We start from the raw sequence: 16,513 nt of genomic DNA, 5'->3' as shown, positions 1-16,513 counted from the left end.
TCTTTACATAGCATTATATACAATGAGTGTATAAACATTAGGAACACCTGCTCTTTCTATGACAGACTGGCCAGGTGAAAGCTCTGATCCCTTTATTGATGTCACTTGTTTAATCCACTTCAGTCAGTGTAGATGAAGGGGAGGAGACAGGCTCAATGATTTTTAAGCCTTGAGACAGTTGAGACAAGGATTGTATATGTGTCATTCAGAGAGTGAATGGGAAAGACAAAATATTTAAGTGCCTTTGAACGGAATATGGTAGTAGGTGCCAGGCGCACCGTTTTGTGTCAAGAACTGCAATACTGCTGGGTTTTTCACACTAAAAAGTTTCCCGTTTTGTATCAAGAATGGTTCACCACCCAAAAGATATCCAGCCAACTTGACACAACTGTGGGAAGCATTGCAGTCTACATGGGCCAGCATCCTTGTGGAACGCTTTCGACACCTTGTAGAGTCCATGCCCCGATGAATTGAGGCTGTTCTGAGGGCAAAACGGGGTGCAACTCAATATTAGGAAGGTGTTTGTAATTTTTGTACATTCAGTGTATATTTAAACTTGTTTTCTAGTCTTAACTGGCTGATACTTACCCCCCTTGCGTAGTTGACGGAAAGTATAACATTAGCTATGCAAGGTTTGAAATTTTACTGTCACCTGTAAACATTTACTCACTTCATATTTTCTTCTCTCCATCCTCCCTGCAGTCTAACCTAGGGGAGCAGCCCTCTCTCACCACCTTGGTAGGGCGTGTCATCACCCTGGCTGACGTCAACAAGGACGGCAAGGTGTCCCTGGCCGAGGCCAAGTCTGTGTGGGCTCTCCTCCAGATTAACGAGTTCTTGCTGATGGTGGCTCTGCAGGAGAAGGAGCATACCCCTAAACTGTTGGGCTTCTGCGGGGACCTGTACGTTACTGAGCGCGTGAGCCACAGGTGAGGACCACTTTGGAATCAGAATGCTTTATTACAATGCAACAAATATTGTTCCGGTTTTCTATTGGCTTTGTGACCAACAAGTCAGTCCAATTTTATGTTTTAATTTATGCTTTCAAGTGATATCCTCTGGGATCAAGTGCATGTCTTGTTTATGTAGACCCATTTCCCGGCCGCATCATCAAAAAATTGCACTCGCCGTTTCGAATCAGAAAGGGTTTAGTTTACATTCATGGGAGTGGATACAGAATCCTCTGACCTCAAATGCAGCTCGCGCAAGTTAACAAACACGTAATCAGACGGTTATCTGATGGTTATTGTCTACATACATCACCGATGTCATCGGAGGATGGATTACTGAGCAAATTAGCAAGGTGCAATATCACAAATAGAGCTAGATAAAGCCTGAAGAATAATATACCCGTTGAACATAGCCATCAGACCTGCGTGTTTTCATGGTCATCACTAACTCACTGCTAAGTTTATCAAGGTCCCGACATCAGTTAGCTACCCTGCTAGAGCTTTGGTGTAAGGATGTGCATGCATCCCTCCAACTTGACATTTGCTTGTAAACGAAAAACAAATGATAGCCCCACTAAGTGCAAACCAGATGGGATGCCGCATCGCTGCAGAATGCTGTGGTAGCCATGCTGGTTAAGTGTGCTTTGAATTCTAAATAAGTGTCACCAGTAAAGCACCCCCACAACATCACACCTTCTCCCCAATGCTTCACGGTGGGAACCACACAAATAAAATCAGATGTTATTGGTCACATACACATGGTTAGCAGATGTTATTGGTCACATACACATGGTTAGCAGATGTTATTGGTCACATACACATGGTTAGCAGATGTTATTGGTCACATACACATGGTTAGCAGATGTTATTGGTCACATACACATGGTTAGCAGATGTTATTGGTCACATACACATGGTTAGCAGATGTTATTGCGAGTGTAGCAGAGATCATCCGTTCACCAACTCTGCGTCTCACAGAGACACGGCGGTTGGAACCAAAAATCTCAAATTTGGACTCATCAGACCAAAGGACAGATTTCCACCTGTCTAATGTCCATTGCTTGTGTTTCTTGGCCCAAGCAAGTCTCTTCTTATTATTGGTGTCCTTTAGTAGTGGTTTCTTTGCAGAAATTCGACCGTGAAGGCCTGATTTCACGCAGTCTCCCCTGAAGAGTTGATGTTGATGTGTCTTTTACTTGAACTCTATGAAGCATTTGGGCTGCAATCTGAGGTGCAGTTAATTGCTGATTTCTGAGGCTGGTAACTCTAATTAACTTATCCTCAGCAGCAGATGTAACACTGGGTCTTCCTTTCCTGTAGCGGTCCTCATGAGAGCCACTTTCATCATAGCGCTTGATGGTTTTTGCAACTGCACTTGAGGAAACCTTCAAAGTTCTTGAAATCTTCCGGATTGACTGACCTTCATGTCTTTAAAGTAATGATGGAATGTTGTTATTTGAGCTGTTCTTGCCATAATATGGACTTGGTATTTTACCAAATGGGGCTATCTTCTGTATACCACCCGGTAGGTAGCCTAGTAGTTTGAGCGTTGGGCCAGCAACCGAAAGGTTGGTGGATCGAATCCCGAGCTGACAAGGTAAAAATCCGTTGTGCCCCTGAACAAGGCAGTTAACCCCCTGTTCCTAGGCTGTCATTGTAAATATGTTATGTTATTTCAAGTGCATTTCAGGTGACTACCTCATGAAACTGTTTGAGATAATTCGAAAAGTGTGCAAGGCCGTCAGTCCAAGGGTGGCTACTTTGAAGTTTCTCAAATATAAAATATATTTTGATTTAACACTTTTTTGGGGGGGTTACTACATGATTCCATATGTGTTATTTCATAGTTTTGATGTCTTCAGTATTCTACAATGATGAAAATGGTAAAAATAAAGAAAAACCCTTGAATGAGTAGGTGTGTCCAAACTTTTGACTGGTAGTGTGTCTGTGTGTGTGTGTGTGTCAATTATTTATTTTTTTACCCAAAATAACATTCAATTCACAGCTCCCTCTACAGGCTGGAGGTCCCCAGCTACCTGCAAGCGTTAGTCCCGGAGGCCCTAAGCTCCAGCATGAACCAGTGGCTGGCCCCGGCGTGGCCCCGGAGGGCCCGCATCACCATCGGCCTGCTGGAGTTCATAGAAGAGGTAAAGATAAGATACTGACCGTGTCTGAATGCCCATATACCGTATTACATACCATGTACTCAACGTTGCATACTATTTAGCACGTACCATTTAGTAAAAGGTATGCCACGGCTGAATAAAGAGCATGATCATTACACAGGTGCACCTTGTGCTAGGGACAATTAAAAGGCCACTCTAAAATGTGAAGTTGTGTCACAACACAATGCCATAAATGTCTCAAGTTTTGAAGGAGTGTGCACTTGGCATGCTGACTGCAGGAATGTCCACCAGAGCTGTTGCTAGAGAATTGATTGTTCATTTCTCTACCATAATCCGCCTCCGTCGTTTTAGAAAATTTGGCAGTACGTCCAACCAGTCTCACAACCGCAGACAACGTGTATGGTGTCATGTGGGCGAGCGATTTGCTGATGTGAACATTATGAACAGAGTGACCCTTGGTAACGGTGGGGTTACAGTATGGGCAGGCATAAGTTACGGACATCTAACACAATTGCATTTTATCAATGGCAATTTGAATGCACAGAGATAAAGTGACGAGCCCTATTGTCGTGCCATTCATCCCCTGCCATCATGTTTCAGCCTGATAAAATCATGGCCCCATGTCGCATAGAAAATGGCAGTTCTTCCATGGCCTGCATACTCACCAGACATGTCACTCATTGAGCACGTTTGGGATGCTCTGGATCGACGTGTACGACAGCGTGTTCCAGTTCCTGACAATATCCAGCAACTTCGCACAGCCATTGGAGTGGAGTGGGACAACATTCCACAGGCCTCAAACAACAGCCTGATGAACTCAATGCTAAGGAGATGTCGCGCTGCATGAGGCAAATGGCGGTCACACCAGATACTGACTGGTTTTCTGATCCGCGCCCCTACTTTTTTTTGTTTTTAAGATATCTGTGATCAATGGCCCGTTGTGTCAAGTCACTCTGGTTCACACAGACCGTGTGCAATGCCATAAGAATCATATTAAGCTTTAGCCCCCATCCAAACTCTGACCATTTTACTCGCCCTAGCAGAGCTGGTTAGGCTATTTTCATGTCATCCAAAGCGTTGGTGACTAACTGTGCTCCTGGCAACAATTGAATTACGCTTTTTTTTGCCAACATTTACTGACACCAGCGATAGTCTTCGTAAATTCATCATTTTTTTCTGCGCTCTGGCACACTGACGAGAGTGCTCTGAAATAGTTGTTGCAGTGACATTCTATTGAAATGGATACTTGCATGGAGTCTTTTGTTTTAATACGCGATACATTTCATAAAAAGCCTCTTTAAGACATGATTACCTACACATACTGACCAGCTCAAAAAGAAGTGTGCTATAATGGCAGACCAATCCAAACTCCTCTCTCAGCATGTCCAGCCCACTCATTATCTCAGCCAATCATGGTTAGCGGGAAGGTTGCTCACTTTTTCTGTGGCTTAATTTGACAATTGTATTTACAGATGGCATACAAGTGACCCTCTACTTTCCTGAAACGGGTCACATATCTGTAATCCCAGTCATGTGAAATCCATAGATTAGGGCCTAATGAATTTATTTAAATTGACATTTCCTTATATGACTAAGTAAGTAAAGTCTTTGAAATTGTTGCATGCTGCGTTTTTATATTTTTGTTCAGTATAAGTAGCCTACAAAGCAAAAACAATCCATATGTTCAAATCAAAAGGCCTGATTAACATGACATCAATAAGGAAGCCACATCCTGAGTGCCCAGTGCCAACACATTCAGAAATCAAAAGATGGTTTAGTGTTTAGTTTAAAAGCTATGACAAAGGCCAAGAAACACTTAAATGAGAGGACAGAATCCACTATGGATGAAACATTTTTAAAGACTTTTCAAAGATGTTGCCTAGGATGCAATACTCATGATAATTTTTTAAAGCAGAACAAAAACGACTTCACTTACATTTGAACACCACCGTAGAAGCTTCCCAATTAAGTAGCCTAGTTTTGTTGTTTGGCTACTTGAAGAGAATCAGCGCCAATAATTCACAGTCCACCTCTTCCAATGCATCATAAACTCAGCAAAAAAGAGCCGTTCTCTCACTGTCAACTGCGTTTATTTTCAGCAAACTTAACGTGTAAATATTTGTAGGAACATAAGATTGAACAACTGAGACAAACTGAACAAGTTCCACAGACATGTGACTAACAGAAATTGAATAATGTGTCCCTGAACAAGGGGGGGGTAACAGTCAATGCAACTGGTGGCTACACCAGATACTAAGTACTGCAGTGCTCCTCCTCATGGACTGCACCAGATTTGCCAGTTCTTGCTGTGAGATGTTACCCCACTCTTCCACCAAGGCACCTGCAAGTTCTCGGACATTTCTGGGAGGAATGGCCCTAGCCCTCACCCTCCGATCCAACAGGTCCCAGACATGCTCAATGGGATTGAGATCTGGGCTCATCGCTGGCCATGGCAGAACACTGACATTCCGGTCTTGCAGGGAATCACGCACAGAACGAGCAGTATGGCTGGTGGCATTGTCATGCCGGAGGGTCATGTCAGGATGAGCCTGCAGGAAGGGTACCACATGAGGGAGGAGGATGTCTTCCCTGTAACGCACAGCGTTGAGATTGCATGCAATGACAACAAGCTCAGTACGATGATGCTGTGACACACCACCCCAGACAGTCAGTAGAAAGGCCTCTTTAGTGTCCTAAGTTGTCATAACTGTGACCTTATTTGCCTACCTTCCGTAAGCTGTTAATGTCTTAACGACTTTTCCACAGGTGCATGTTCATTGTTTATGGTTCATCAAACAAGCAAGGGAAGTGTTTAAACCCTTTCCAATGAAGATCTGTGAAGTTATTTGGATTTTTACAAATTATCTTTGAAAGACAGGGTCCTGAATGAGACGTTTCTTGTTTTGCTGAGTTTATTTTACCAGATGAAGAGCCGAAATGAGTATACATCCGGGCATTTAAACCATACTCCATTTTCAAAAATTCACATACTATGAAGCTTTCTATTTTCGCATACTGGTATTGCGCAATTGCGTTGTTTCCCGTTATTCGATGATTTCAGTAGCGCATCCCCATATCTTATTGATCAACTGTTGTCATAGCCGAAATCAGTATGACATCTGGCATTTTAAAGTATACTCGATTTTCACATACTCAAACGGTCTACTATTTAGAATAGGTATTCGGATGCGACCACTCTATTATCCCCATGACATTTTGTTTTGCAGCTGTGTGCATGCATAAAACATAGACAAAGGACAGACAATTACAGGGACCAAATACAATCATTGGGATTAGAAAAAGGTCAGTTAATGTGTGATTCATAGTTAACTAATTATATACCACATTATCAACAGGTGTTCCACGGGGCATATGGCAGCTTCCTGATGTGTGATGCCAGCCCGCGCCATGTGGGCTACAACTTCAAGTACGACTGCAAGATGGCCGACCTGCGCAGTGTGGCGTCTGAGACGGCAGTCCGGGAGTTCCTGCGGGGGCGTCACTGCGAGACCAACGCTGACTGCACCTTCGGGAGTGACTGCACGGCCACCTGCGATCGGTTGGTGAAGCAGTGTAACACGGAAGTGGTCCAGCCCAACCTGGCCAAGGTGTGTGTGCTGCTACAAGACTACCTGCTGTTCGGGGCGCCCCAGGACCTCCGTACAGACCTGGAGAAGCAGCTCAGCACCTGTGTGACGCTCAGCAGCCTGGCCAGCCAGATGGAGGTGCACCACTCACTGGTCCTCAACAACCTCAAGACCCTGCTGTGGAAGACTATCTCCAACACACAGTACTCCTGAGGACCACAGAGATACTAGGATCCTGGCTCAGACCTGGGTCATATTCATTAGAGAACTTGACTCGGGTAGACCTAACATTAATTAGTGGATGTCCATCTATTTCATGTTACAAATTTCAATTTGAGTCCAATGTTAGCTAGGTGGCAGTTATGCTAAGTAGTTGGACATTAGCATTATACGCACAGCCAGCCACTTTGTTTTTGCCTGGCGTGTCCTGGATTTGTTTACTGTTACATCTAGTCAGGAACGCTGTGCTCCTGAGTGGCGCAGCATCTGTGCTGGAGGGGAGGGTCACTAGGCAACCTGGTTGGAGTCCCATAGGACAGTGCACAATTGGCCCGTGTCGGCTGTCATTGTACATAAGTCAAATTCTTAATGTTGATAGTGTGCTCTGATGAATACAACCCTGAAGTTCCCCCAATAGAACTTCAACCAGGGCAAAACTACAGGACCTGACGATAAGGGAAGCATGTCCATACTCTAGAGGTACTTGTACTTTTCTTAGAGCCATGCTGAAAACTTAAATTGGAAGGTTGATGTATGCTCTGGGCCTTGCGATGGTAATTTTAAACTACTCTACTTTTAAGAGAAGTCGTACTGAATAAACTAGTGCCATGAAGAGATCTGATGTAACTGTATGGTGAGTTTTTTTTTAATGCATTTCCTGTCCGTAATGATCCACTCAGACAGCTAGGGGCATAAAAGATTTCTCATGGGAAGATCCCATAACCAATCTGGAACAAGTAGACCACCCCAAACAATGGCCAATATACAGCCACTTATGGGGAACTTTGAAAGCCATCCTGTTTAGATTGGCCAATTTAAAAGTTTATTTGTAATGACAATTACACCAATCCATTTAGCCTCTAATGAAACATGTTCAATTTACTTTAAATAATGCAATAAGTCCCATGTAAAAAAAAAGCTAACGTTTAAGTTCCTTGCTCAGAACATGAAAGCTGGTGGTTCTTTTAACATGAGTCTTCAATATTCCCAGGTAAGAAGTTTTAGGTTGAGGTTATAGGACTCTTATACCATTGATTATTGGATGTTCTTATAGGCACTTTGTCAGTGTAACAGCATAGCTTCCTGGGCTCAAACCAGGAACACAGCCACCCTCAACGCAGCGCTAGGGTTTCAAAGCGAGTGAATCACTTAGCTCGAACTGTTGCAAATACCCTGAATGCAAGTGACAATTTCCCTAGTTTAATATTGTCTGCTAACATGAACTACTTTTAACTAGATATGCAGGTTTAATAGTGTGATGTTTATAGGTAGGTATGATTGTGCTTATTTTCACAAATGCGCTTTTATTAAATCATCCCGTTTGGCGAAGTTCGCTATCTTTGTTAAGAAGAAAGTCTTCAGTTCGCAACTGCTGCATACCTTGACTCCGTTACACACAGGTGACAATTTCCCTAGTTAAGACATTCATGTTTGCAGGCAATAGTAACCAAATATTGATGTTAAATACTTGTATCGATTTAAGGTTAGGTACAAGTGCTTTTCACAAATACTTTTAAAAGCACCCATTTGGCAAAGTAGGCTAAATTTCAATAATTTAAAAGGCAACAGGACACGCTGGAAATAACCATGTAGTTAACTAGTGAATGTTAAGATTTATAAAACAGACGCGTTTAATGCTAGCTCTTTGCTGCAATCGCATCGGCCATGATCGGTGTCCAAAAATGCCGATTGGTATGAAAACTTAGTCTACCATTCCGATTAATATGCCGACCTTTAATCCTGTTACCATTGTGTAGTTTGTCCATCCATTCCAGCAGACCTGTGACTTCACACATCAACATTCAGTTCTGTAGTTGTCATAGTAAAGGGCATCTGAAGAAATGCTAAAAAAAAAAAAATCAAACAGCCACAGATCAGCTTGAGTTTATTTGAATTATCTTGAAGGCAATACATTTATTCAAATCAAACAGGGCAGGTACATCGTTTAATTATTTGTTGAGCCAATTTTACCTAAGTCACCCCGAGTGAAGGGTTTCCGTGTGATAACCAGAAACTTAAACTGAGCTCGCTGTGATTAACAGCATCTAATGGCTATAATAGTGGCAGCTGCATACACAAAATCAGATGGCACCCTAGTCTTGGACCAGCAACTGAACAATCTGCTTTCTTTTAAGGTACTGCCACCTTTCATCTTCAGTCGTTCTTCAGCACCTGTCCCATCTAGCAACAAATAGGAAATTGGTGAGAATAAATAAAAAAAACCTGGCAACCCTTTAAAATGGGTCCCAATATCGGCGCCATAGTCACTCCAAGTACCCACTGTCCTGGGTCCTTGGCGTAGACGTAGCCCGGTTACTCTCCGCCCCTCATGACACAGGATCAACACATAGTCGGACTGCAACACCTCAAGGGGCAGATTTCAATGAGCCCAATATACATTTAGCCAGTGTGTAACCAAATGAGGCAGACTTACAATGACCTGTGGCTCCATGTCAACCCCACACTGCCAGACTCTGAAAATAAAGATGTAACAGGTAAGTTTGAAGAGCAACATATCAAGGCAACAGCATACACATTAAGTAGTGGGTCCAAATACATTGATGCTAGTTCTTGAGTATTGCACCAAACGTGCGTGATTAATAGGTTAGGACACTCTGCCCTCCTGGCGAGGGTCTGGGTACCTGAGACTGTGCCATACCTGCTTCCCACTAAAGCGGGCAGTCAAGTCATTGTGGGTCAGTTTGTCATGCAATTGGAGCCACAAGTACATCAAGAGGTCGGAAACACCATTAATACATGTACTGAAAAACAAACCTATTAAACATTGGTGCCTACATGGATTCTCCATTGAAAGAGCTTTAGTCCATTAGTAGGTTTAATCTATACCGAACCAATTTCACTTTCAGAGTTAAGTCAAGGAAATCAGGCTATGGTACTAAATCCAGTAGGCCCTAATCTATAGATTTCACATGACAGGGAATAGATTTGTCACAGATAAAGGCTTGTGCAACAACCATTTACCTCAGGCATCACAACATCTCCTTCGCATAGAGTGTGGCCTGTTCGAAGTTGATGATATTGCAGGAACACGCAATCATACAAAGCATCATAAACATGCTGTGTATGTAAGCCATGGAAGAAACGGGACATTTCATCTCACAGGAATTGTGTACAGATCATTACAACATCGGGCCATGGATTAGCGCTGAAACACGAGGTGAGACAGATGGCGGCACAACGGGCCTCAGGATCTCATCACGGAACCTCGAACACAATTACATGTTATCGACAGCAATTTGTATGTAGTTGCCCATATCGTAACACCACTGCCAGCATAGGGCACTCTTTGCAACTTTGACATCAGCAAACTGCGCACCCACACAACCTGCCATCTAACCGGTACAGTTGAAACTGGGATACACCTGTGAAGGGCACACTCCAACTCCTCGCACACCAACTCCCCCAGCAAAGGTAAGCATAGTCAGGTCAAGACATCCAAGTGTTCTGAGACTGTTTGACAGTCCATGCAGAACTGAATGTTGAGCAAATCCAGTTTCAGCTGTCTGGGTAGCGGTCTCAGATCCTATAGGTGAAAATATGGAAGTCCTGACAAATTCTAAAATGTTGGGAGGCTGCTTATGGTAGAGAAATTAATATCCAAATCTGGCAACAGCTCTGGTTGACATTCCTGCAGTCGGCATGCTAATTGCGCTCCTTCAACATGAGAGATCTGTGACATTGTGTTGACAAAACGGCATATTTTATTACCTGTGTAATGATCATGCTGTTTAATAAAGAAGCTTATGTCACATATCAGGTGGATGGATCATCTTGTCAAAGGAAAATGCTCACTAACAGGTATAAACAAGTTTGTGCAAAACATTTGAGAAATAAGGTTCTTGTGCGCATGGAAGATTTCTGCAAGCTTTTATTTCAGCTCATGAAACCAAGCCGTTCATTTGCTCATTGTAGCATTAACAGGGCTTGTGTGAATTTGTAACTGTGTCTCTGCAGGTCTCAGACAATGTGGTATAGAGGTTATCCATCACAAGTTCAGCGTGGTGCATGGTTTCTCATCACAGACCTATTAAAAACATTTTATTTTAAGACTTAAAAAGTTAAAATGCTATGGATGTTGCTTACCGTTCTGTGCACAGCATTCTTTCAGGGAGGAAAGGCGGCAATCATTCTGCTACTTCCAGGTTACATCTGCTAGGACACCAATATACCAATTTCTCATTGGCAGCTTCACATCTGAAGGACAACCAGAGAAAACTGAACGTTACATGTATGATATGAACCCCGGTCATTTACCCGCATTACATTTCATATACTGCTGCCAATGTTGGCACTATGATCACTCCAAGTACCCACTGTTCTGGGTCCTTGGCGTAGACATAGCCCTGTCACTCTCCGCCCCTCATGACACAGGCTCAACACGTACAGTCGGACTGCAACACCTCAAGGGGCAGATTGCTAAGAGAACAATACATTTAGCCAGTGCGTAACCAAACTATGCAAGGACTTACCGTGGCTTGTGGCGCCTCATGACCCACTATAACCAGTAGGTCAGCACTGCTGCACCCCCAGACCATCCTTTATCTGAAAATAACAAGATGGTAACGGTTACAAAACAAAACCAACAAATTGTCAAAGTGTAGATCTATTAAGTTAGTCCAAGTAGATCGCTGCTAGTGCAACAGCCCTCAAAGTCTGGACCTCAAAGCCAGTTCCACTGAGTTTTACTCTAAACCGGGGACTGATTTAAAACTGGGACCCAAGGTGGGTGCAATTATCAGGTAGGACAGAACCCCAGCAGGCTCCAGACCTCGAAGGGTAGCATTTTGGATTTTGCACCAACACAACTGATTAAAGTGATCAAAGCTTGATTAGTTAATTTAAATCAGCTGTGCAGTGCTTCGACAAAAGCAAAACGTGCAGTCCTCTGGGTCAAGAGGACATTTTGGGAAACCCTGTCGTAGGGCAAGGGTTGAATGCCCCTGTTCTAAAGCAGTCATATCAAGCGCAAATGTGCTCGATTAATAGATCATAGACATACCCTTTCCTCCCGGTGAGGGGGATGGATACCTGGGCCAATTAGGCCCGGTTCCATGCCCACTGAACAGGACAGCCGTGCCATTATTGGTTAGTTTCAGTCTGCCCGCTCATTTTCACAGTGGCATTGCAAAGGGCAAGAAACACCAAGAAGTACCATTAGTAACTGGTATTCTGAAAAGCAAGCCAATTAAACTGTTAGGGGTTGGAATATGGATTCTCCAATGAAATTGCTTTAGCCCAGAAGTAGGCTTAATCCATGTCGGGGAAACCAGAACCAAGAATTCACAACCCAGCCTTATGAACCAGCATTTATTTGTAACCATGTCTCTGCAGGTCTCAGATTATGTGGTAGAGGTTATCCATCACAAGTTCAGCGTGGTGCATGATTTCTCATCACAGACCTATTACACATTTATTTTAAGACCTAAAGTTTAAATGCCATGGATGCTGCTTACCGCTGTTATGTGCACACTGCACAGCATTCTTTCAGGGAGGAAAGGCGGCAATCATTCTGCTACTTCCAGGTCACAGCCGCTAGGACACCAACCAGCGGTATACCAATTTCGCATTGGCAGCTTCACATCCTAAGGACAACCAGAGAAAACGGAACGTTAAATGTATGATATGAACCCGTCATTTGCCAGCATTACATTTCATACACGGTTGCCGCTATGATCACTCCAAGTACCCACTGTTCTGGGTCCTTGGCGTAGACATAGCCCTGTCGCTCTCCGCCCCTCATGACACAGGCTCAACACGTACAGTCGGACTGCAACACCTCAAGGGGCAGATTGCTAGAACAATACATTTAGCCAGTGCATAACCAATTGAGGCAAGGACTTACCGTGGCTTGTGGTGTCACGTCATGACCCACTAACCAGTAAGTCAGCAAGCAGTGCTGCACCCCCAGACCACCCTTTATCTGAAATTAACAGGATGGTAAAAGTTAAGGAAACAGAGCAAAGTAAAAAATTATTTAAAAAAGCCGACAAATAGTCAAAGTGTAGATATAATAAGTAGTTAGTCCAAGTAGGTAGTTAGTCTGGACCTCAAAGCCAGTTCCACTGAGTTGGTTTCCTCTAAATCACTGGGACCCCAGGCGGGTGCAATTATCAGGTAGAGCAGAACACCAGCAGGCTCGAGAGCTTGAAGGGTATCATTTTGGTTTTTGCACCAACAACTGATTGAAATTATTAAAGCTTGATGATTAGTTGATTTAAAATCAGCTGTGTAGTGCTTAGACAAAACCCAAAATGTGCACCCCTTGGGGTCAACCGGACATTTTGGGGAAACCCTGTCCTATAGCAAGTGTTCAATACACCTGTTCTAAAGCATCAGTCACACCAAGATCAAAAGTGCTCGATTAATAGGTCATATCCCCCTCACCGAGAGGACAGGATATGATACCTGGGCATATCAGGCTGGTTCTATATGCCCACTGAATAGGGCAGCCGTGCCATCATTGGTTCGTTTGTCTGCCCGCTCATTGTAAGTGGCATTGTAGACCGTTACATCACAAAGGGAAAGAACCACCAAGAAGGACCATTGGTAAAACTGGTCTTCTGAGAAACAAGCCCATTAAACTGTTAGTATAGGGCCTATATGGATTTGCCATAAAAATAGCTTTAGCCCAGAAGTAGGCTTAATCCATGTCGGGGAAACCAGAACCAAGAATTCACAACCCAGCCTTATGAACCAGCCTTTATTTGTAACCATGTCTGTGCAGGTCTCAGATAATGTGGTAGAGGTTATCCATCACAAGTTCAGCGTGGTGCATGATTTCTCATCACAGACCAATTACACATTAGTTTTTAAAGACTGGACAGAGTTCCAAATGCCACCTGGTGTAGCTTACCACTATATTCTTTCAGGGAGAAAAGGCGTTCATGTGCCATCTGCTTGGACAGTGACACCAATAGGTCATGGTGGCATCTAATGTTCCTCATTTTACTCTTCACCTCGGAGACTATAAAAGAGAAAACAGGACATTAATGATTCTTAACACTTAAAAGAGCAACTCTGCCACAAATAAATTCACGATCTCCAGCACTAAAACAGTCGACATATGTGAAAACGGCAGCTAGGTTTTAGCAGATGACAAAGATAAAAAAAAAAAGGTCATCATGGGGAGGAAGAAAATACACTCCCTCTGGTTAAAATCTACTCACATATATAATAAACAGCTTCTTACTTCTAAGCCTACCGTGATGTTAGAAGCATTTAGGACCTTTATCTTTTAACCACAGAAACGTAACGTTTTCGCATATGTAGACACTGGTTTGGTGCTGGAGATAATGAATGAGGTTGAAAAGTGGAGGAGTTGCCCTTTAGTAGTTTACATGTACACCTACATAAAATGTAGAGCCACAAAATATGTGCGCGCCCACGTGGCCGCCGCAATCGAATAGACGGAAACGCCACAAACCGAGCCTGCAACGCCTCTAATTAACAAGAGGACATTTTAAAGAAAAATGCATAAAAAGCATGCATATCCCGCTAGAAATTAAACGTATAGGACGTGAGTGATTGGCAGTCAGTGAGCTACTTTTGTTAGTCTGACATTGGCTGTTGGCAATTGCGGCTAAGTAAGTTACATGCGTTAATTGAATCAGCAACATGTTACTTCGAATATTTCTCAGGACGTTCCTGAAACATCGTTGCCAACCGGATCAGAAACGGTCTGTAGAGTAGTACGGAACCACGTGCGAATGGTTACAACTCAATTTTAGAGTGGAAATAAAAATACACACACGCGCTGCTGCACTAGACAACAAGTACTCAAATACTCATGTATTACAGTAGGTTGGCCTGAAACTAAAACACTAAACCAAAATGTGCTACTCACCATGCTCAGACTTCTGAGTGAGAACAAGAGAACGAAAAACGGGGTGGTGTCTATTTATAAGGATCACCTACGGAATCTTTGAAGGACAATTTAAGGCAAGCAAAATATGCATTCGAGTGGTTTCATTCAATCGCATACAGGTCGACTAGCTAGGTTTCCGTCCAATTGGCGGCAGATTTAAGTGAATACTGCAGAATAAGCAAAAAGTAAATATGCGCCTTTCCACACCAGTGGGGTTTCAACCAAATGTACTTTTTGTGGATCAAAATCAGTGAGCTAAAAAAAAGCTTATAGTTCAATATGTTTCCATCGCATTTTCAACTCTACCGATAGTTTTTTCACTAAAACTGTTGCATTAATTAAATAGCAAATATGCCTACTCTGGCCTTGTCATGTGCACTCTAGCCCAACGTTTCCCATAGTCGGTCCTGGGCCCCCAGGTGAATGTTTGGTGTTTTTCCCTAGCACTACACAGCTGATTCAATTTACCAACGCATCAATCTTTGATTGTTTGAATCCGCTTTGCAGTGCTTGGGCAAAAAACAAAACGTGCACACAGGGGAGGGGAGCCCCAGGACCGACTTTGGGAAACCCTGCTCTAACCAACAGGTCACAGTGCTGATAGGCTGTTGACGCTGTGGCCCCAATGTATTTATTTTTTTAGGAACTGTCTGGGTCTCAACCTACTGTCGAGAGTCAGCATAATAGAATACACAAGGTGCAATTTCGAAATTTGGTTGCGCATCAGCAGCCGCTAAATGTATTTAGATTGGTAAATTAGTCTAGAGGCCAGCTATCTAAACTTGTGGTAAGCATGGTCGAATTACCGACCAGGGTGTGGCCCATTGATCGCAAACAGTTTTTAATTATAGAATTGTAGGAAATTACCGGTAAAACTGCAATTCTTTCTATCCTCTCCATGGCGAAATGAGTAGAATTGCAGCAAACTTGCTTTAAAATGGCAACATTTTCTCTACCTCCCATGGCAAAATTGTAGGAATTATTTTATCTTCGCTGGCACGAGGGGGGCTATAAAATGTTTTGCTCACAGAGAGGAGGGGTACGCAGAGCCACTGCAGCCCCCATGGTGAGTTCAGTTTTTTTGTGGCCCCCACCCCCACTAAAGTTTCACATTCCTGATCTACATGAGATTATGGATAAGAGTGAGAATATTTGTGTTTGTCAAACGGCAGTCAAGCATCAATCATCATGTCACCAGAATAAGACCCACAATATTTATTGGAAAGGAGCATCAATATCACAGTGCACCTTCACCATCCGGTGAAGTTCATCATTATTTACAATATTTAATCTGTAGCCTAATAAAACTTCAAGGTCTTGCGAGTCGTAGTGGGAGAAACACACACCATATTATCACCACTCCAAATTTACTACGATAGGAGGGTTATTATTTCAATATTTGCGCATAAAGGGGTTTCCACTGCCATTTCACACATAATTAACTTTACAGACGCAAAAAGATCCCACCATGTTCAACAAACAAATGATCTGTCCTCATAAAATTCTACTTAAATTTCCTGTTTCCAAAACAGCTGTCCTGATTTTTAAATACGACAGGACTTAACTCACATAAAAACTGTGGATGGAAACATGGTTTAAGTTGATCAAAAATAGAAGCTACGATGAAGACATCTGATATGTTGATTGCTATACAGTGGGTGCAATAACCCTTCCACTGGAGTCACCATGATCACTCTGCTTGGTGTAAGTTTCATGTTTTCATATGTAATAATAAACATGCCATAG

At 43.0% G+C, this 16,513-nt stretch overlaps 1 protein-coding gene, 1 long non-coding RNA gene and 3 other non-coding genes across 5 annotated transcripts in view; 1 reads left to right on the top strand and 4 right to left on the bottom strand.

The window, feature by feature from the left end:
- Window positions 1–7,502, top strand: part of LOC139388573 (divergent protein kinase domain 1B-like) — a 28,784-nt gene extending 21,282 nt beyond the window's left edge. Inside the window, exons 5-7 of the mRNA XM_071135316.1 lie at window positions 703–929; window positions 2,956–3,097; window positions 6,433–7,502. Of these exons, the coding sequence (XP_070991417.1) occupies window positions 703–929; window positions 2,956–3,097; window positions 6,433–6,876 (813 nt within the window). The 3' untranslated portion in view covers window positions 6,877–7,502. The remainder of the gene's footprint in view (window positions 1–702; window positions 930–2,955; window positions 3,098–6,432) is intronic.
- A 1,248-nt stretch (window positions 7,503–8,750) lies between these two features.
- On the bottom strand, window positions 8,751–13,868 carry LOC139388572 (uncharacterized). The gene is made up of 7 exons (XR_011629299.1): window positions 13,757–13,868; window positions 12,746–12,823; window positions 12,357–12,485; window positions 11,373–11,445; window positions 10,987–11,097; window positions 9,317–9,356; window positions 8,751–9,063 (listed from the first exon to the last, which is right to left on the bottom strand). It is a non-coding gene; the product is annotated as an uncharacterized lncRNA (long non-coding RNA).
- LOC139388862 (small nucleolar RNA SNORA17) lies at window positions 9,131–9,260 on the bottom strand. The gene has a single exon (XR_011629385.1). It is a non-coding gene; the product is annotated as a small nucleolar RNA SNORA17 (small nucleolar RNA).
- On the bottom strand, window positions 11,185–11,316 carry LOC139388861 (small nucleolar RNA SNORA17). The gene has a single exon (XR_011629384.1). It is a non-coding gene; the product is annotated as a small nucleolar RNA SNORA17 (small nucleolar RNA).
- On the bottom strand, window positions 12,564–12,692 carry LOC139388863 (small nucleolar RNA SNORA17). Its single transcript, XR_011629386.1, has one exon. It is a non-coding gene; the product is annotated as a small nucleolar RNA SNORA17 (small nucleolar RNA).
- Window positions 13,869–16,513: the final 2,645 nt, after the last annotated feature.

This window comes from Oncorhynchus clarkii, chromosome 29 (assembly GCF_045791955.1).
Source record: "Oncorhynchus clarkii lewisi isolate Uvic-CL-2024 chromosome 29, UVic_Ocla_1.0, whole genome shotgun sequence".
NCBI lineage: Eukaryota > Metazoa > Chordata > Actinopteri > Salmoniformes > Salmonidae > Oncorhynchus > Oncorhynchus clarkii.
Note: the sequence above shows the minus strand (reverse complement) of the source record. Positions and strands in the feature narration are given on the sequence as shown.